Genomic DNA, 22,612 nt, shown 5'->3' on the forward strand with positions numbered 1-22,612 from the left:
TAACCTTTCAGTTAGCAGACAAGCACTTTAACCACTGTATCAGGGCTCATTGTACTAATTATCCTTAAAGACACAGTTAGGAATGTAATTAATTAGTAACCTGATTGCCCGTACTAAACGTACTATGGCAACTAAGTGTGAAGGAAGGATGGGATACTTTTATAAAAGTTAGCAAAATCATTCCCTGGTAACAACAATAAGTCAGAGAGGTTTTCAAAACGTACTGCATATAAGAACCACCTAAGAGCTTACGACTCATCTATCAGTTTGTGATACTGTGGTGATTTGTGTGTCACTGTGATGCTGGAAGTTATGCTATCATTATTATAAATACCAACAGGGTATCTCATTTTGCACACAGTCTTGATGTGGTACTGTAGGTTAATGTGCTGGATTGCAAAGTCGGTTTGAATGGCAAGGTGAGTGATTCAAGCTCACCAGTCGCTCCACAGAAACCCTACACAGGGTTGCTGTGAGTCAGAACTGACGTCACAGCACTTCACAACAATGACATCCCATTCTGTACAGGTTTCAGATTAAAACATTCTAAGAAGAAGGAGACAGACATCTTCTGAATGTTTAGCCACTGAAAACCTTTTGAAAAGCAACAGAACACTGTCAGATACAGTGCTAGAAGATGAACTCCTCAGGTTGGAAGGCACTCAAAATACAACTGGAGAAGAGCTGCCTCATTAAAGCAGGTGGTGTGCCATGGAGTTGGTTCTGATTCACAGCGACCCTGTACAGAGTTTCCAAAGCTGTAAATCTTTGCGGGAACAGAAAGCCTCATCTTTATCACACAGAACAGCAGGGAGTTTTGAACTGCTAACCTTCAGATTAGCAGCCCAACTTGTAACTACTACACTACCAAAGCTGTTTCTTTAAAGTAGAGTTGACTTTAATGATATGAATGAAGCAAGGCATTTAAGGTCTTCATTTGCTGATGGAGAACAACTCAAAATGGAAAGAAACAGCAGCAAACATGCATTAATAAATGGTATGCAGAATGTACGAACTATGAATTTAGGAAAATTCAAAGTCCTCAAAAGTGAAATTTTTGAACACACAAAGATCAATAACTTAGGCATCAGTAAGCTGAATGGACTGGTGCTGCCCACTTGAATCAGATAATCACATGGTTTACTATGTTGGGAACAACAAATTAAGGAGGATTTTCATTGTATTCATCGTCAAAAAGAGGATTTCAAAACCTATCTTGATGTATAATGTCTGTGATACAATAATATACATATACCTCTGAGGAAGACCAATTATACCACTATTATTCAAATTATGGCAGAACCACTAAAAGCAGTAATGATGAAACTGAAGAATTATACCAACTTTTTCGCTCTGAAACTGATCAAACATGAATCAAGAGGAAATGATAACTGTTAGAGACTGGATTGTAAGAGATGTAAACAAACAGGAAGAATTAGTAGTTGGAAACTACAGCATTCATGATAAAAACCATTTTATACATCACCTGATAAAATTACATAAGACCTATGATGTATTCACTGTAAACACCCTTATCAACAACACAAATGAAAACAATATGCATGTACCTTATCAGATGGAATACATAGGATTCAAATCAACTCAAATATAGTGTGGGGAGTGTTCAGTATCATCAGTCAAAACAAGGCCTCAAGTCAACTATGGAACAGACCATCAGTCGCCCATATGTAAACTCAAACTGAAGCTGAGGAAAAATTAAAACTCCACAAGAACAAAACTATGACCTTCAATATATATCTCACCTGAATTTAGAGGCCATTTCAATAACACATTTGGTACATAAGATACTAATGACCAGAAGAATTATAGGAAAGTGTCAAGAACATGGAAGTTCTTGTGTAGAGACGCTAAAGCAAATGGAAAAATGAGGAGGTCTAAGAGCTGAACAGAAAATTTCAGAGGTCAGCTCAAGAAGATAAAGTAAAATATTACAACAAAATATGCAAAGATCTGGCTGGAGTCAGTAAACCAAAAAGGAAGAGCACGCTTAGCACTTCTCCAGCTGGGGAAACTGAAGAAAAAATTCAAGCCTTGACTTTTGTTACTGAAGGATTCTCAGGGCAAATTATTGAATGATACAGAAAGCATCAAAAGAAAATAAAAGGAATACACACAGTCACTGTACCAAAAGGAACTAGTTAATGTTCAACTATTCCAAGAGGTAGCATATGATCAAGAGCCAATGATACTGAAGGAGGAAGTCCAAGATGCCCTGAAGGAATTTGCAAAGAACAAGGCACCAGGAATTGATGGAATAAAAATTGAAATCGTTCAAGAAAGTGAGGCGGCACAGGAGGCACTCATTCATCTATGCCAAGAAATTTGTAAGACTACTATCTGACCAACTGATTGGAGGAGATCCGTATTTTGTGCCCATTCCAAAGAGAGGTGACCCAACGGAATGAGGAAATCCTCAAGCAATATCTTTGATATTCCATATGAGTAAAGTTTTACTAAAGGTAATACAGAAATGGCTGCAAGCACACATTGACAGAGAACTTTCACAGGTTCAAACCGGATTCAGAAGAGGACATGGAATGAGGGATAATATTGCTGATGTCCAATGGATCTTGGTTGAAAGCAGAGAATATCAGAAAGATGTTTACCTGTGCTTTACTGACTATGCAAAGGCTTTTGATTGTGTGGATCATGACAAGTTATGGACAACATTGCGAAGTATGAGTAGTCCGGAACACTTAATTGTGCTCATGAGGAATCTGTACCTGGATCAAGAGGCAGTTGTTGGAACAGAACATGGGAACACTGAATGACTTAAAATTAAGAAAGGTGTGCAAAAGGGTTATATTCTTTCACCACACTTATTCAACCTGTATGCTGAGCAAATAATCTGAGAAGCTGGGTTATATGATGAAAAACGTGGCATCAAGATTGGAGGAAGACTCATTAACAACCTGAGATATATAGCTAATACAACCTTGCTTGCTAAAAGTGAAGAGGACTTAAAACATTTACTGATGAAGATCAATATAGCACAGCCTTCAGTATGGATTGCATCTCAGTGTAAAGAAAACAAAAATCCACAGGAATGGACCAATAAACAATATTCTTATCAATGAGGAAAAGATTGAAGTTGTCAAGGACTTCATTCTTCTTGGATCAACTATCAACATTCATAGAAGGAGCAGTCAGGAAATCAAACGATGTATTACATTAGGCAAATCTGCTGCACAAGATCTTTTGAAAGTGTGCAAGAGCAAAGATGTCAGCTTGAGGACTAAGGTGTGCCTGACCCAAGCTATGGTATTTTCAATAACCTCATATGCATGGGAAAGCTGGACAGTCAATAAGGAAGACCACAGAAGAATGCATGCATTTGAATTATGGCATAGAAGGAGAATATTGAAAGTACCATGGGCTGCCAAAAGAACCAACAGTTCTGTGTTGGAAGAAGTGTAGCCAGAGTGCTCCTTGGAGGCCAAGATGGCCAAACGTCGTCTCTCATACCTTGGACATAATGTCAGGAGGGACCAGTACTAGAGAAGGATATCATGTTTGGTAAAGTGGAGGGTCAGAGAAAAAGAAGATCCCCCCCAGTGAGAAGGAGTGGCAAACTGTCAGCATCAGTCAGCTCAAGTGTGGTAACAATTGTGAGGTTAGCCCAGGAAATGGCAGTGTTTCATTCTGTTGTGCATAGGGTTGCTATGATTCGGTACCGACACTATGGCACCTAACAACAACAGTCAAGTACTGATTATCAAGCCATCGAGGAAAAGGTCAAATGCATACTACCTTCAAGTTTGGTCCCATCCAGGAAGAAGGAGTGATGAACTAGTCCCTAATATTTAATCACCGAAAACCTTATGAATAGCAGAGAAACACTGTCAGAACTCGACTAGAGGAAGATTAAAAAAAAAAAAAAAATTTTTTTTTTAAATTTTTGATAGTGGAAACAAGAGTAAATTGCTACAATTTGATGAATTTGACCTATACTCATGGAGGTACTAACTCTAAATACCAAGAGAAAGGGAAGGAGTCTTCACATTAAGTATCAATGCTATCCTCTCTGTAAACAGGGTAGATAGAGTAGGGCAACTGTGACATTGGCTACCTAAAATGAAGGGGCGATAAATGTATTAAGTGACTGGCTTACAAGGTTTCAAGAGGGAGTTTAGTTTAAGAGTGTGTGGGGGAAGATAGAGTCCCCACTGAATAGTTTTCATCTTGTCTAGATAGGTTTGGTAAAAAAGAGATGGGGATAAGATTCTTAAGATTCAATGGTGAGTAATTATTATCATGACTAACTGTGACTGTTACGATTGTAAAGGTTGAAGTTTTTTAACAAAAATGTGGAAGTAGTTAATCTTATAGTGCAAAAACAGAGGACCCCAGGACCATCAAGGGAAAAGAGCATAAGTGGAATGCAGGACCCTATCCAGAAAAGAAGCGTCACAGAGATGGAGGTAGAGATGGGGACATGGAGAGAGGGAGAAGCTGAAGATTCTAGAATCATGGAAAGAGAGGGATTGAGAGCTGGCGGCTAGGAGGCAAGCTTACAGAATATGCCTTTTGGTGGTTTAAATTATTATATATCCCTGAGTGTTTAAAAAAAAAAAAGAGCTAAAATGAATAGAAAGAAATACTGTTAACTGATGGTACATGGAGATGATTATAATCATTGTAATGAAACAAAGTATATGATTTGTTGAATATAAAACTGATGATCTGCCCTGTAAACTTTCCCTCAATTCACAAAAACTTTAAAATACATATATATATCTTGAATGATGAAGAAAGCATCAAAGGAGATGAAAGGAATACACAAAGTCACTGTAGAATTGGTCAATGCTCAACCATTTTAAGAAGTAGCATATGATCAAAAAGAAGGACAGAGTCCAGCCTACACTGAAGATACCGGCAAAAATCAAGGGGGCAGGAACTGATAGATACAAAGTGATATATTCCAACAAACTGATGTAGCAGTAGAGGCGATCTCGCATCTATGCCAAGAATTTAGAAAACTGATACCTGGCCAGTGACTTGGAAGAGATCCATATGTGTGCCCATTCCAAAGAAATTTGCACCAATGGAAAGTGATAATCATCAAACTATTTCATTAATATCATACGCAAGAAAATTTTTGCTGACGATAATTCAAAAACAGTTGCAGCAGTACATCGTCAGCAAACTTCAAACAGAAGATTTCATTGCTGATGTCAGCTGGATCTTGGCTAAAAACAGAGACTACCACAAAGATGTTTACTTGTGCCGTATTGACTAAACAAAGGCATTTGATTAGGTGGATCACAATGAAGTACATATAACATTGTACAGAATGTGAATTACAGAACACTTAATTGTACTAATGGGGAACTTGTACATACACCAAGAGGTAGTGATTGGAATACAATATGGGGATAATGAGTGGTTTAAAATCAGGAAAGTTGTGTACCAAGTAGTATCTTCTCATCATACTTATTCAATCTGTAGGGTGAGGAAATAATCCAAGAAAACTGGATTATATGCAGAAAAGCATGGCATCAGGATTGGAGAAAGGCACATTAACAACCTGTGTTATTAAGATGATACAACCTCGCTTGCTAAAAAAAAGCAAAGAGGACTTGAAATAGTTACTGATAAAGATTAAACACTACAGTCTTCAGTATGGATTACACTTTAAGGTAAAGAAAGAAAAATCCTCACTGTCATGATAAATGGAGAAAAGATTAAAGTTGTCAAAGACTTTATTTTGCTTGGATCCACAATCAACTCATATGGTAGCAGCAGTCCAGAATTCAAAAGATATATTGCATTAGGCTGCACAAAACCACTTAAAGCGTTCAAGAGCAAACAGGCCAGTTTGATGACTAAGGTGCGCCTGACCCAAGCCATGGTATTTTCAATGGCCTCGTAAGTATATGAAAATTTGACATGGAAAAGAAGACCATGGAAGAATTTCTGCATTTGAATTATGGTGTTGGTGAAAAAACTTGGAAGGACCATGGACTACTAGAAGAACAAACAAATGTGTGTTAAAAGTAGTACAATCAGAACGCTCCTTAGAAGGGAGAATGGCGAGACTGTGGCTCTCGTTCTTTGGACATGTTGTCAGGAGGGATAAATTCCTGGAGAAGGACATCATGCTTAGTAAAGTGGAGGATAAACAAAAAAGAGGAAGTTCCCCAACAAGATAGACTGACACAGTGGTAGTCATAATGGGTTCAAACATAACAATAATTGTGAGGATTGTGCAGAACTGGGCAGTACTTCTTTCTGTTGTACAGAGGGTCACTATGATTCAGAACTAATTCATCAAATTAACACCTAACAACAAGAAGAAATTATTTTAAGTCTTAAAATATAGACTTCTGGGACCCTCTCCATAAGATTCAGAGTGTGATGTAAGACACAGACATCTGCAACGTAATATACATGCCAAATGATGCCTCACACTGGGCCTGATGCTGGCACAGATGCTTTACAGGACAGCTATTCCAACCCCATCCCAGACCAAGGATCAAAGAAAACTAAAGAGATAAGACAACCCTCCATTGAACTAAAAAAAACCCTAAAAAATGATGGCATTGCTCTTCCTATTCCTTCCTCCAACCACTATTTCAAATGCACCTTCTAAATACCAGGAACTAGTCACAGTGCTACGGAATATATGAACAAGTGTAAACTTTTCATCCTTACTGATGAGAACTTCGATTTTAAGCCTAAATAACACATGAGGACAACTAACCTTATGCAATAATATAATGTGGATGATATTACATAACTGTTGTAGTTCAAGTCTGGAACTAACTCACCCTAGTGGATCAACTTTTAGTCAAATGATCAAGTCTATAAGGTGAACAGTTTTACCAGAGATTACGCACTCCTTAGAACAAACAACCATAGGAGACAAGAGGGCAACATATGAGAAGGAGTACTGGTATGGTGCTGTAGGATAAGCACTGTACTGCTAACCACAAGGTCAGGTGTTCAAACCCAACAAGCACTCCTTGGAAACCCTATACAGGGTCGCTATGAGTCAATACTGACTTGATGGCACTTAACAACAAGAACAAAGCTTAGAAGGCATGAAGATATAAAAATAAAGGACAAAATGATAGGGTAAGCCCAGGAAGGAAGCCACAAGAATTCTGTTACATTGTGGGGGTTGCAATCAATGTCAAAAAAAAAAATATATGTATGAACTGTCAAATGAAAATAAAATTTTATCTGCAAACTTTCACCCAAATGACCATTCACAAACAAAAAAAGAGAAAGAAAAGAAAACTCTATCAAAAAAATTTCTACTGTGACACACATGGGGGTCAACACGAGTCACAATCAATTGCAGGACAATTGGTTTGATTCCTTTCACTCTAAGATATTCTTATTGTTACTACTGTTGCTCTTGTGTGTCATCAACTCAATTCCAACTCAAACAATCCTATAGAAAAGAGAAGAAGCTCCCATTGGATCTAAGGCTTTCCTTTCCAGAAGCATATCACCAGGTCTTTCTCTGCAAAGCAGCTAAGTTCAAACACCTGACCTTTCAGCCACCAGTCAAACACCACAGAACTCCTGAAGATATCCTTATAAACCATTATAAAATCCCGGACCAACCACTTTGACCAACGTCAACAAGAAAAAACATTCAAAATATACCAAATTTATCATTTCTGTTCATTTTTTTCTAGTAAATTAAAGGTTAAAGGAAAGTCAAAGTGAAAGATGCCTTTTTACTACTCCTTAGTAAAGAAGAGTCCTTTAAAAAGGTGTAGAATGCAAAAACCTTAAATAAAAGGTCTTTTACTACAAGGGTGAATCAAATATTGTCTGCACTTCGTTTATATTAAAATGACCATTCACATCCCTGGCTGATGACAACACTGAGCAGGCACGTGAAATGATTCTGTTGAACAGAGGAGAGACAGTGGATTGTGTGGCAAATCATTTGCAGATCACCCATGGTTTTGCCTATGAAATAATCCACGAAAGACTTGTGCTTCGAAAAGTATGTGCAAAATTGAGTACCAAAACTACTCACAGAAGAGCATAAACAGAAGCATTCGGACAATTGCAAACAGAAATGGACTCAAAGGAAGGTAAAAGTTTCTTTAAAAGAATCGTTACTGGTGACAAGTCAAGGATTCATCACTACGAGAGCCGGAGAGTAAATGGCAGAGTATGGCAGGGAAACATCCTAAACTGCCAGCAAAGAAAAAGTACAAAAGTCAACCATCAGCTGGAAAACTGATGCTTTCTGTTTTTTGGTACTCTCATGGGCCAGTATTGGAGCACTATCAGGAAAAGAGTTTAACAATCAACAGTGCTCCTTACAACTGAAGCCTAAACTTTGGATTAAAAGCAGAGCACTGCTATCCAAGGGCATTGTGATCTTGCATGACAATGCAAGTCAGCACACTTCTACCCACACCGTTGACACTCTGCAAAAACTTTGTTTTGAGGTGTTAAAGCGTCCTCCCTATAGTCCTGATCTTGTTCCATCAGATTTTCACCTGTTTGTTCTCCTGAAAGCAGCACTTTGAGGACTAAGAGTCACCTCTGATGAAATGAAAACAGTGGTGCATTCATGGCTTCCATATCAGCCTAAAACATTGTTTAAAAAGGGCATATGAACGCTAGCTGACAGATGGACAAAGTATACTGAAAAGCAAGGAGACTATGTCAAAAAATTATATATTTGTCTTTTCTAAAAGTTGATTCAAATAAATTCTACAGCCAGAGTGTGGATTATTTTTGACTCACCCTCGTACATTCAAGTTAGTGGCAGAGGCAAGGAAGTATAGGTGAAGCAATCAGGAAAGGGAAACAAATATCCTAAATAGTGGTAAGTACATTATTTTTTAAACCTTTTATATATATATACACATACATACATATAACTTATATTGGCTTTAACTAAACATGCAACTGGTATATTTCTCCAAATCAATTTTTTAACTGGTTATAACATGAGCAAAGGATAGCAATGGGCAAGACCTATCCGTTTATTCATCCACCTTACATTATTAAAGAATTTCTCATCTCTGAACACAGCACGCCACCTTGTGTTCAAAAGCTCTCAACTATTAGAAACAGGTCTGTGAACATGTGAAAATCTAAATTCCTTTATGCTATGGCATTAGGTTTAACAAAGTTAAATCTATTGATTGTGATGTTGAAGAATTTGGAAATCATGTATATTTCTTTTTAGTGATTCTCTTTTTAGTTCATTTCATTGCACTTTCACAGAATCACCTGCCTTTATTAACTTGGATTTTTTTTAAATGACTATGTGGGGCTGTGAGTTAATGTGCCAGGCTGCAAAGCCATTTGAACTGCAAGGTCAGCAGTTCAAGCTCACCAGCTGCTCATAGGAAACCCTATACAGGGTCACTATGGGTCGGAACCGACTCAGTGGCACTTAACAGCAGCATCCTCTAAATCATAGACATTTAAAATGCTAAAAATAACTTTCATAAAGAAACTTACCTTGGAATGTGTGATTGACAAAGTGTCAACCCACACACGCCAGCCACCCCACTCATATTTGACTGCATGGTACAGTAGGATTCTGAAAATGGCATATACCATTTCTGTTATCTTCTGTTCATCTGAGTTCCTGGGATTAAAATAGCAGAGGGAAAGCATCCACTCTTGCCATACAGAGCACTGCAGCAAGCTCCTGAAAATTATAAGAGTATACTGAAGTAATTGAATAACAACAAAAAACAAACAATTATTTGAAAGGATTCTAAAAAGCAAATACTTAAACACAAAAAAAATTATCTATATGCATTGAAATATGTGGTACTGGAAACTCTAACCTAACAGTATAGGACATGACTTATATAACCTTAATGAAATATGCAAATGGAAAATTCACAGGATTTTTAATGTAGTTTTTCTTAGACAAAATGGTTAACACAAAGGTAGACTTGAATACTGCAAATAAATGCTTTTTGATTCTGCTTACCTCCTGTTTTCTCTACTGTTATTAAAAAGTTTAATCATGTCAGAAAGAAAGGCTCTGCGAACCTCCATACTCTCTGGACACTGGGGAGAATTTCGAAGCAGGGTCGCAATTACTTTTAGTATCTCTGCAAGACAGTTTATAAATAAGTAAAAACCAAACCACAACAAAAATTCCTTGATAGAAGGTCACCAATACATTGCAATTTCTTTAGTTTCCCCAACATAAATGTCTTCTTTTCAGCATTAAAAAAAAATCATCCATAAGAAAACACTGAAAGTGTACTAATCGGCAAGCATGTATTGTAAAAGATTCTTTTATTCCGTAACGTGAATGACCAAAGTAAAATTAAAATAAAACATGTCAAATTATCAATTAATTAAATTTCTGACAGTTCACCATACTTGATCTAAAAGAACCCAATGCGATCAAAATCTCTAAACCAGAGAATAACCTCTCAGCTATTTCAATATATTTATTTTATGCACATAGCCCTTTTTCTTTATCACAGTGAATTTAAAAGCTGTTGAGATTTTCTTCTGCAATTTAAAAAGTAAAATTACAGGGAAAAACCTCAAAGGAAATTAAAAACATATTCAATACCCTAACAAAGTAAAACAAAACAGCTACTGTAATGATCTTAGTATAAAATTGTCTAAATTTCCAGTACTAAGCTTTTGGGGAAAAAAAACAAAAAACTCCTTTTAAATATGTACCTTCAATTTAAAATTTTACAGAGGAGAAACAAAAAAAGAAGCTATTAGTCTGAATTTAGACTTGAATAACAGATCAAATTTTAATTACATGAATATCAGGGAATTCTAAACCAGTTTTTTGCCAAGTGTTTTGCCTATTTTGAAGCAACTGTTTATTTTTTTATAAGAGCAAATTGGAAGACATTTTGTCATAAAAATCAATGATTCCATTTCTAAACTCTTCTAATGAAATAGTCAAAGTTTTTCCAGCTGAAGGATCACAAAGATGACCAACAGTATCATGTTAATGATAATGACAATTATTGTAACAATACCACTAACTTTCACGAAAGACCATTTTAAGAAAACACAAGTATGAGTTCATTTAATCCTTATATAGTAAGTATTTATTATCTCTATTTTAAAGATAAGGCACAAAGAAATTCATTAATTTACCCAAAATTTCAGAAGTATGTAACAAGTATTCCAACACAGACTGCCTATATCTTTAACGATATACAAAATAAAATCAGTTGCCATCAAGTCGATTAAAATTCACAGCAAGCTCACATGTTATAAAGTAGATCTGCTCCACAGGGTTTAATTACTTGTAATCTTTAAGAGGAATCTTGGTGTGACACTGTAGGATCAGCAATGTACTGCGAACCACAAGGTCAGCAGTTCAAACCCATCAGCTGATCCTATAACAGGTCACTAAATGTTGGAACCAACTAGATAGCACTTAACAACAACAATCTTTAAAGAAGCAGATCATCAGGTCTTTCTTCCACGGTGCCCCTGGGTGGGGTGAGACATTAGTAAACAAGCACAAACAACTTGCAACATCCAGGGACCTTTAGCCACCATATATACAAAGGGAGTTCAAAAAGTTTGTAGAAAAATGGAATTAAAAGATAATATTTGTTTCTATGAACTTTCTAAAGCTCCCTTGTATACTGCCTCTCTTTTCTGATTCCAAATAGTCTGTAGAATTTTTTTTTTTTAAATTCTTACTCATCCTCCTTATAATATATATATATATTATACACACACATATATACATACTGCCACCAAGGGTTTCTCTTTTCTCACTCTCAAAAATTCTATGATGTCTCTCTGAAGGCTGGGGAAAACTTAAACTACAGACTCGAGTAGTTTTAAAACTAGCATTGAAATGAGTACTACACACACAAACACAACTCACCACATAAAAAGTAATTAAATTCAAAACTCTAAAAACCAGTTATTTTAATGACATAATTTTTAAAAAGGCAAGTGGAAAGAAGTGTTCTTTGTACAACTGCTTAAGAGTTCTAAATATCAAAAGAAAAGATTATTCAATAAGAATACATTCCTAAACAATCAAGACCATAATTTTTCCACTCTAAAGCTTGTATTCCTATATTCACAGTAATTTAAGATGAAAACTAAGTCTATGACTCATGTAATTCAGTCTGACTTCACTAAGTAATGCATTCAGAGCTTTGCTGAAAATCTGAAAATATACTAAATCAAGATCTTATGCATATAATTCTTCAAAATCTTTATAAACATTTCCATATAACCTAAGGTCAATTGGACATTATATTCAACATAACATTAAAACCATTATATCATTGCTGTTAGTAATATATGCATCTACATGTTTCCAACAATATCAATTTTAAGTTTTCCATAGTGATTTTTTTTTTAAAGTAGTATTTTAAAAGTATATAAAATACATACGAGGATTCTGTATCTTTACTGAAGAATCTGGATCTGGGTGTTGTTTATGTATCACCTGAGTACAAATCTGTTCTATAAGAATCTATAGAAAACAGTAAATAAATCATATTAGTAGAACCACTAAATTAGCATCATTATTAATCAACTTCAAATGTAATACTAATCAAAATTTAGTATGCAGTCAGATGGCATCATGTCAAAAATCTTCTACATAATATACAACTACCAAATTCAAGACTGTAATTCACCTTTTACTTATAATATAGGAAATCAAACACAGTGCAAGATGTATTTAATGGGTGCTTCAGTATACATAAAAAAAAAAAAAAAGGGAATGGAAGCAAATGCTATTGAATGATGATGCATAGAGGGGATTGTAATCATTACAATGAAATGAAATATAATAGGATGAATTTAAAGCTGATGCTCTCTCATGTAAACTATCAGTCAATTCACAATAAAAACTTAAAAAAAAAAAGTATATATATATATTTAAACACAAATGACCACCTTGTTCAATAATTCATAGATTAAAAGATAAAAATACAGGAACATATGTTTAATATAGTAATTTCAAAATTTTAGATCACAAATTTAAATGATCTTACTTGTCAGCAATATCATACAGGTATTTTCATAATGAAATGCTCAAAGAAATTAATAAAATTAGATTCTAACTATTCCTACCTCAAACAAGACATTATATGTAGTCATTGTGATTAAATTTGTCTGAAGCATGAGTCTTTCAGCTAGCAATGAAAACAATCCATGACCAAGCATAACTTCAGCTTTTCTCCTACAATTATAGAAAAAGAAAGGGTTAAATGTAGAGTTTTTAACTCTGTGGTATTAATCATGAATGTTGACTAAAGATGCAAAAAGTCTTTCACATTATCAATAAATTTCAACACAAAAATTCTCCCCAATTTTCTTCCACCTATACAAGACTACAAAACTTTTAAATAAAGAAATACTAACCATGACATTAACACAGCTAATATTAAAAACAACAACAACACAGGGTTAGCCAAACCACAGTAAAACAAACAACTCGCACCAAAATCTTTAGAGCAATTACTTAACTCAACTAGTTGCCACTATTCTCAAGTATTAAGTTCTGTTTTAGTGCGGATAATCTAAAACACAGTAATTAGTTAAGCACAAATGCAATATATAGGAACACAAAAAATCTAAGAGAGCTTTAGAACACAAACATTATGAATCTAACCCATAAACATAAATTTAAAAATTTTAAATCACACATTTTAATTCTATTACCACCAGAGTGAGCAAGCTTACTCTGCAATGGGCTGGATGGTAAACAACTAGGTTTTGTGGACCATGTGCAACTCAACTCTGTCAGTGTATTACAAAAGTAGTGGTGGTGGTGGTGGTAGTGATGTGCCGTGGAGTCAGAACCGACTCATAGTGACCCTGTACAGGGTTTCCGAGGCTGTAAATCTTTACAGGAGCAGAACGTCTCATCTTTCTCCCGTGGAACAGCTGGTAGTTTCAAACTGCTGACCTTAAGGTTCGCATCCCGATTCGTAACCACTATGCTACCAAAGCTCCTTAGTCATACACAAATGACTGCGACAGAATCGGAATGAAATTTTGTTTATTAAAAAGGCAGCCAGCCAGACTCAACCCAAGCATCACAGTTTCCCAACAATTTTGTTGTACACCAAAAATTGTTTAGTTTTATACTAAACCAATTCTGCTATGACTAACAAAAGTATAGGGCATTAATGTATTCAGCTACGAAAAAATAAGGGGAGTTTCAGTTGTAGTTATACATATAGCACATCATATGGTATGGTAAACACTCTGGTTACATAGCAGTTTTACAGTAAAGGTATAGTAAATGATGAAGTAAAAGTTTACCTAAACTTATTCTCATAATGAACATAAAATAAATTATTTAGATAATTTTCATGTAAAATCAACTACATACTGCTGCTCACAGTAGGTAAATATGTAGGTAACTACACTATTACATTTATTCAGCATATTAGGAATAAAGTGGAAAAAAGGTTAGAGGAACTACAAAATACAAATGCTATTCAAAAGATTTCTAAAACAAACATGTATACAACAGTCCATTTAGAATTCATACATACTCACTTTGGTAACAGGTGTTTTAAAAAATAACCCAATGCCTTAAGAGCTTGTACTCTTATTCCTTCGCTTTTAGACGCCAGAAGCTTATAGATAACCCTGAATGAGTAAAAATAGAAACATTCTAAGGACATAATTTAAAAGCAAAGATTTCATTTACACATAAATTTATATACACATATTTCTTACATATTATAAACCTAATCTAAAGTATGATACAACAAATTTAAGACTCAACTCTGAAATAGGAAAACCCACCAAATGCACACAAACCACAGTTCTTTTTAATGAAGACCAATATATGAAATCAGAAATGTTAATGATTTGGCATTTGACAGCCTCCAAAACTCATGAGCCATTTCCTTGAGATACAAGAGGGCTTCAAAAAGTTGGTGGAAAATAATGGAATTTTCTACAGTCAAATGTATTCCTAATTATTTTATCTTTTGGGTGATTCTTGTAAATGGTAATGTTTTCCTGATTTTCTTTTCAAAGCTCTCTTTATTAACATAAAGAAATCTGGCTGATTTTTATATGTTGATCTTGTATGCTGTCACTTTGCTGAATCTTTCAATAAGTTGAAAACATTTTCTTACTGAGTCTTTGTGCTGTTTTATGTAAAAATAGGGCCCTATCATATACAGAGAGTTTTACTTCTTTTTTGCTAATTTTGATACCATTAATTTCCTTTCTTTGCCTTATAGCAAAGACTTTTAGCATAATATTGAATAGGAATGATGATAAAGGCCATCCTTGTCTACTTTCCATTCTCAAAGGGAATTTTTGAGTTTCTCTCCAGTAAGAGGAATGTTAGCCATGTATACCCTAATTATATTGAGGAATCTCCCTTCAATTCCTATTTTATCGCATGTTTTTTTCAATAATGTTTGATGAATTTTATCAAATGCCTTTTCTCCATCAATCAATATGATCATGTGGTTATTTCCCTTTGCTTTATTTATATGTATACTACTGATCCTGGTGTGGCACTGCAGAATAAGCACTGGACTGCTAACAGCAAGGTTGGCATTTAAACCCATCTGTGGCTCGTTAGGAACTCTGGTAGCATATCGATTATGAGTCGTACTGCTAAACTCAAGGTCAGCAGTTCGAAACTACCAGACGTTCCATGAGAGACAGATGAGGCTTTCTGTTCCCTTAAAGATTTACAGCCTCAGAAACCCTATACGAGTTCATCTGAGTCAGAACCATGGCACACAACCACCAATCACCAGTGACTCCTTGGAAGATTATACAGGGTTGTTTATGTAGTAGAACTGACTCCACTTTAACAACAAAAGTAAAATTTCTACTCCAGTCAGTATCCATTTGGAATTCTGAATTAAAGGCACTCATGTTTGTAGGGAACGTGGTGATTGTGTATTCAAACTCAGAAGCTTTTTCCCTACAAAGAAGAACTGTATGAAACTAACATTTCTAAGTTAAAGATAATGCTCTGGTCTGCAATTTGCCTGATGGTGTTGTTTAAGTGCCGTCGAGTCAATTTCAACCCAGAGCAACCCTCTACAGGATTGCCCAGGAGTGGCTGGTGAGCTTGAACCTCTGACATTGCTGTCCAAAGTAACTCTGCATTTCAACGCACTAACCCACAGCGCCACACCAAGAGTCCTGTATATAGATCATGAATACTCTGAATCAAACCAGGATTTTATAATCAACCATTACTGACTTATTTAGGCAGAAAGAAATGAAGGTACAGTATGTAAGCCTCAGGGTTTCATTTATCCAACACACAAATCTCTTGGGGGGAGGAGTTGGGATATTCTGATACATTTTTTTAAAATCCCTTCATATACATGCATCATTGTTTAAGTTCTCCAGAGAAACCAGTAGAAGACACAAAACAAGGAAATGTAAAGCATCTCTATCAAAGGAAGTCCTGGTGTGGTGCTGTACTGATCACAGCATCAGTTTGAACATTAAGGCTGATGATTCATATTCACCTATACAGTACAGGGTAGCTATGAGTTAGAACCAATTTGATGACACTTCAAAGAAAACAACATAAAAAAGTCTAATATATTTATCACTAGCACCAAAAATTCAATGAGAAAAACATAAGTGGAAATTTTTTTTTAAGTAAGGAGCAAAAAGTACTCAAATTTGGTGATTACAAAGAAAGCCATTGAAATCAATACAGCCTATTGAAACTGTGAAGAAAAAGCTAAGGAAAAGACCTTAAAAGCAAGTACAGAAGGAAAGCACATTATACTTAGCAAAGAAATACTCAAATGACCATAAATTTCTTGTTAAAAATTTTTGAGTCCAAAAGAGAACCAAACAACATTTCAAAATATTGACAGGATTCTACATACAAAAAAAATATTCCTAGGAAATTAAGCAGGAATAAAGACATTCTGAGAAGAAAACTAAAAAAAGTATTTATAACAAAACAGCTCAATGAGAAATGCTAAAACGCTTCAAGATGAAAAAAATGATGTCACATGAAAATATGAATCGTCAGGATAAAAGGAAGAGCAAAATAAATTGTAAATGTCTAGAAAAATGTAAGACTTTGTCTTCTCTAAATGTCCTTTAAAAATACGTAACAAATAAAAATACAGCAAATGGAGGAAAATACTACAGTGGAAGAGGTTACTGGAATCAATATAATTATATTGGTTCATTATTTAATTTGAATGGATAAATTAAGTACACTGTGAAAGTGAAGACATTATAATCTCTAGGATAATCTCTAAAATTATTATACAAGAACAGTGATAAGGCCTAAAGATACAATAAAACAGAACATTTTAAAATATTCAAACACAGGAGTAAAAAAAGGTTTAAAAAAATTCACATTAATTATTGTATTAAAATGTAAATGGTCTAAACACAATGAAAACAGTTTGCCAAAACATGTAAAATAATAAAAGCTCCAACTATGCTGCGTCAACAAAAAACTCGATTAAATACAAAGACATAAGTAAGTTAAAAGCACAAAGATGGAAAAATATATACCAGGCAAACACAAATCAAAAGAAAGCTAGAGTAGCTATATAAATATGAAAATAAGTACATTTCAAATCCAGGTATATTTTCAGAGATACAAAGTAAATTACATATTTTTTAAAAATTCACTTTACCAAGAAGAAATAATAATCCTAAGTATATACATGATCTAATAATACAGTCTCAATTTAAAAAAAGCAAAAGCTAAAAGAAATATAAACCAAAGTTATGGTCAAGAGATTTCAATAATTCTCTCCCAATAAATAATGAAACAAGTACACAAAAGCATCAGTACATGTTTTAGTCTACTTGATTCAATATTTATTGAGAAAGAATTAAATCTCTTGAGTATAACTTTGTTTTTTGTTTCTTCTTTCTGTTACTTCTATTAGGTTTCACTTTGTGTTTAAAAATCAAGTAGATAAAAGCATCACTAAGGAGTCCTGGTGTGGTGTCATAGGATAAGCACTCGACCTTAAGGTCAGTTTGAACTGCAAGGTCCATGATTCAATCTCATCAGCTACCCTTCAGAAACCCTATGCAGGGTTGGTATGAGTTGCAACCAACTCAACGGTACACAGCAACAACAGCAACATTAACCAACTCCTGGTACATGCTGTAGAATCAGCTCTGTAAACTGTAAACCACAAGGCTGGCAGTTAAACCCACTAGGTACTCCTTGGACCCCTATACAGGGTCACTATGAGTCAGAAATGACAGCACCTAACAACAACAACAACAACAACAACAATTAACCAACTATATACAAAGGCATTCAATTGTGTGGACATTAACAAACTATGCACAACACAGCGAAGAATAGGTATTCAAAAACATTTCACTGTGCTCATGAAGAACCTGTGCACAGACTACAAAAGGAAGTTGTTAAAACAGAACAAAGGAATACTGGATTGTTTGAAATAAGGAAAGGATTGTGCCAGAGTTGTATGCTTTCATCACAATTATTCTATCTGTGTATAGAGCAAATAATCAGAGAAACTGGATTATGTGAAGGAGATGGCAGCATCAGAATTGTAGAAGATTTATCAACAACATGTGATACACACATGATGTAATCTTGCTTACTGAAGGTTACTGAAAACAAAGAGGACTTAAAATACTTACAGACGAAGATCAAAGACCACAACCTTTGCTATGGATTACATCTCAATGTTAATAAAACAAAAACCCTCACAACTGGACCAGTAAATAATATGATAAATGGAGAAAACATTAAAGTTGTCAAATCATTTTGTTTTGATCTACAATCAACATACATGAAAACAGCAGTCAAGAAATCAAATGACATACTTCATGAGGCAAATCTGCCACACATGACCTCTTTAAAGGATTAGACATAAAAGAAGTCACTTTGAGGACTAAGGTGAGCCTGACCCAAACTATGGTATTTCAATACCTTACATGCATGAGAAAGTTGGACAATGGATAAGGCAGATGTAGAAGAATCAATGTATCTGAATTACGGTGTAGGTAAAGAATACTGAAAATACCACAGAGTCCTGGTGTGGTACAATAGGATAAGCACTGGACTGCTAACCCACCAGCTTCTACTTGGAAACCTTATACAAGGTCACTGAAGAGTCAAAACCAACTTAATGACATTTACGAACAACAAATGAAATGTCAGAAGAACAAACAAATCTGTAATGGAGTAAGTACAGCCAGACTGCTCCTTAGAAGCAAGGATGGCAAGACTGTGTCTCTCATTCTTTGGACATGTTGTCAGGAGGTATCAGTCACTGGAGAAGATTATCATGCTTGAAATAGTAGTGAGTCAGAGAAAAAGAAGAAGACCCCCAACAAAATGGACTGACACAGTAGCAGAAACAATGGGCAATGGGGTCAAACATAACAATTTTGAGGATGGCACAAAACCAGGTAGTGTTTCAGTCTGTTGTGTACAGGGTTACTATGAGTCAGAAACATCTCAACAGAATCTAAAAATGCAACAACAACACCAACCAACTTAATCTAACTGACATTAATAGAACATTCCACTCAACAATATGGAATACACTTAATATTCCAGTGCAAGTGAAGCAATGATCCAGAAAGGTCATACTCTGAACCAGGAAACAAGTCTTAGTACAAGTATTCAATTCAATCAGCTACAGCAACAGAAGACACATCTTTAAAGAAAGATCAGTGGGAAAAATCCAAAACAAAAATGGCAGTATGATTGGCTACTACCAGAACAATCAAGTTGTTCATAGGGAAGTCATCAAGGCAGCCATCAAGGCAAACAATCAAGTCCCTTCAGGACAAGACTGAAACTCAAAGGGAACACATGAGCAAGCATGTAACCTTGCTGGCGACCATGTTGGTTTACTGGTCAGTGGAAGAGGGGGAAAAGCAGCAATGAAGAAATGGGCTGAGTTTAACCACAGTCCATAGAATCCCATTGCCCTGGAGATTAAAGAAAGAAGAGGAAGAGCTGGTTGGTCCGAAGTGTGGTGAGACCTGGGGACTCCTGAGCCCATGGACAAGGACATAGCCACAGAGGAATAGAGCTGAGAGTGAAGCATCCAGCTGAAATGAAGTGAGGGGAGATGCACAAGAACAACCAAACTTCCAGATAGTGCCCATTTGACCTAGCCTCAATGGCTTGATAATCAGAACTCAACTAGAGCAAGATTAAAAAAAACAAAAAAAATTTTTATAAGAAAATGAGTGTAAATTGCTACAATTTGATGAACTAGAGCTATACTTATAGATGCTGTAGCTGAAAATACCAACTGAGAGAGAAGGAGTCTTCACATTAAGTATCAATCCTATCCCCTCTAAATACAGGGTAGATAGAAACAGGCAACTTAGACACTGGCTACCTAAAATGTTGTTGTTTCTGTTAAGTACCATGGAGTAGGTTCCAACTCATAGTGACCCTGCACAGGGTTTCTGAGGCTGTAAATCTTTATGGGAGCAGAAAGCTTCATCTTTCTCCCGCGGAGTGGCTGGTAGTCTCAAACTGCCAACCTTGATGTGAGCAGCCCAATTCATAACCACTAAGCTACCAGGAAAATGAGAGGTGATAAAGGCATGAAGTGACTGGTTTACAAGTTTTCAAGAAGGAGTTTAGTTTAAGAGTGTTCAGGAGAAGTAGAGTTCCCACTGAATAGTTTTCATCTTGTCTACATGGGTCTGCTAAAAACAGATGGGGATAAGATTCGTATGATTCAATAATGAGTAATTGTTATCATTGTTGCAGACCGTGTGTAGACTATACAGGCCGCAGGCTCTGAGGAACAAATGAGGCCACTGGCAGTCACGGCAAATTGTTTTTAATCTTAGTATTCGGTTATGTTTATAATTAAATGCAGATATGAGCCCTCATTATCCACAGAGAAATATTAGAACCTCCTAAAGCCGAGACTAAAGGTTTCAAAGGTCAAGCCTTTCTCCAAAGGATTAACTAAAAATAGCTACTTCGCAGTTCTTTGTTCTACAGACAAAAAAGCCATCTTCCATGAATCTCTCCCAAGTGCAAGTTATTCAGCCAGGTTCCTGAAAACCTGGCTCAGGAAGCAGAAACAGCGGGACTCCGCCCAAGCCTTTTGTCCTTACCTCTCACCTTCCCCCAACTGAGCTCATGGGCTATAGATACATTAATTGAGCCTGAGAAACCAAGTTGCAGGCCTGGGATTCGAATCAGCAACGTATGATGTGAAGTTACCTGAATGTCTGGAAAATTACTGATGTTAGTTGTACCTTGTCTTAGTCCCTCCCAGCTTGGTGTGAAGCTCCTCCCCTAAGTAAAACAGAGGCCCAGGCCTGCCCAGGCGTGCATTACAAGTTGGAGGGCATGCAGTAAAGATTGCAGGGCAGTGAGTTGCTGCCTGCAGAGGCCACGATGCCTGTACTCCCAAGTCTGCCCACCAGTAATGTATCCACCCTGGCTTTGGGGCGTCTCTTTGTCTCCTTCCTTCTGTGTATTCTTGCGCTATCCCTATCGCCGCTGAATATCCCCGCCTCGTGAACCAAACACTTGTGAACCAAGTTCCTATGTCAAGGACAGTCCCCGACATATCATGACCAATTGCAACTGTCACAACTGTAAAGGTAGAAGTTTTTGTAACAAAAATGGGGGAGTAGTTAATCGTATAGTCTAAAAACAGAGGACTCTAGGACCATCAAGGGAGAAGAGCACAAGCAGAGTGTAGGACCATATCCAGAGAATCAGGGACACCAAAGATGGAGGCAGAGATGAAGACATGGAGAGAGGGAGCAGCTGAGGAGTCTGGATTTATGGAAAGAGAGGGACTGGGTGTTGGCAGCCAGGAGGCAGGCTTGCAGAATTGGTTGTTTAAATTATTATACATTCCTGAGTGTTTCTATATACATTGCCCCCTACCAGAGAGAATGGAAACAAATACTGCAAAATGATGATGCACAGAGGAGAATGTAATCGCTGCAATGAAAGATGGTGTAAAGCTGATGTTCTCCCATCACTGAGTAAACTATCACTTAGTTCACAATTTAAAAAAGAAAAAAAAAGGAGGGGGGGTGGCTACCAAATCTTACATATATCATTGCAAAAAGAAACCTCATGGGGCTGTGTTGGCTCTAGAAGGAAGGTATGGATTTACCCTGCCTCTTAGGAACCAAGCAGCAATTTACTGGTGTTGTTAGCTATTTCTGGTGAGAAGATTAGACAAAGCCTGTAATCTCAGAAACAACTGGAAAGGGATAGTTGATTAAAACACCTGGGGAGATGGAAAGACCCAGTGAATGGCCTGCTTATACAAATCCGGCAGTATTGTCTGAAGGTATTGCCTTAATAAGGAATGGACCCTTGAAATCTGGGAGCGCATTTGTGTGTGGAGTCCCTGGTAGGTATAAATGATTAATGTGCTCAGCTGCTAATGTAGTTCAACCCAGAGGAACTTTGAAAGAAAGGCTTGTCTGATGATTAGTTCTGAAAAATCAGCCACTGAAAAGCCTAAGGAGCACAGTTGTACTTTGGCACCCACGGGGTCACCATGAGTTGGAAATGACTCACTTGCACCTAGTTTTCTTAGTTCACTTACAATAAAACTTTACTTTGCCCTTTAAAAACAAAATAACCAATGGTATTAAATGAAGAAGTTCAAATTGCACAAAAGGCACTGGTGAAACACACTGTTCAAGGAATTAA

At 36.2% G+C, this 22,612-nt stretch overlaps 1 protein-coding gene across 2 annotated transcripts in view; it reads right to left on the reverse strand.

Annotated features, from left to right (window-relative positions):
• Nucleotides 1–22,612, reverse strand: part of LRBA (LPS-responsive vesicle trafficking, beach and anchor containing) — a 944,588-nt gene that overhangs the window by 722,376 nt on the left and 199,600 nt on the right. For both annotated transcript variants that reach the window (XM_006870875.1, XM_006870876.1), the window contains exons 17-21: nucleotides 14,494–14,586; nucleotides 13,057–13,165; nucleotides 12,370–12,451; nucleotides 9,953–10,076; nucleotides 9,469–9,661 (exon numbers count right to left, since the gene is read on the reverse strand). In XM_006870875.1, the coding sequence (XP_006870937.1) occupies nucleotides 9,469–9,661; nucleotides 9,953–10,076; nucleotides 12,370–12,451; nucleotides 13,057–13,165; nucleotides 14,494–14,586 (601 nt within the window). The remainder of the gene's footprint in view (nucleotides 1–9,468; nucleotides 9,662–9,952; nucleotides 10,077–12,369; nucleotides 12,452–13,056; nucleotides 13,166–14,493; nucleotides 14,587–22,612) is intronic.

This window comes from Chrysochloris asiatica, unplaced genomic scaffold (genome assembly GCF_000296735.1).
Source record: "Chrysochloris asiatica unplaced genomic scaffold, ChrAsi1.0 scaffold00155, whole genome shotgun sequence".
Lineage (NCBI taxonomy): Eukaryota > Metazoa > Chordata > Mammalia > Afrosoricida > Chrysochloridae > Chrysochloris > Chrysochloris asiatica.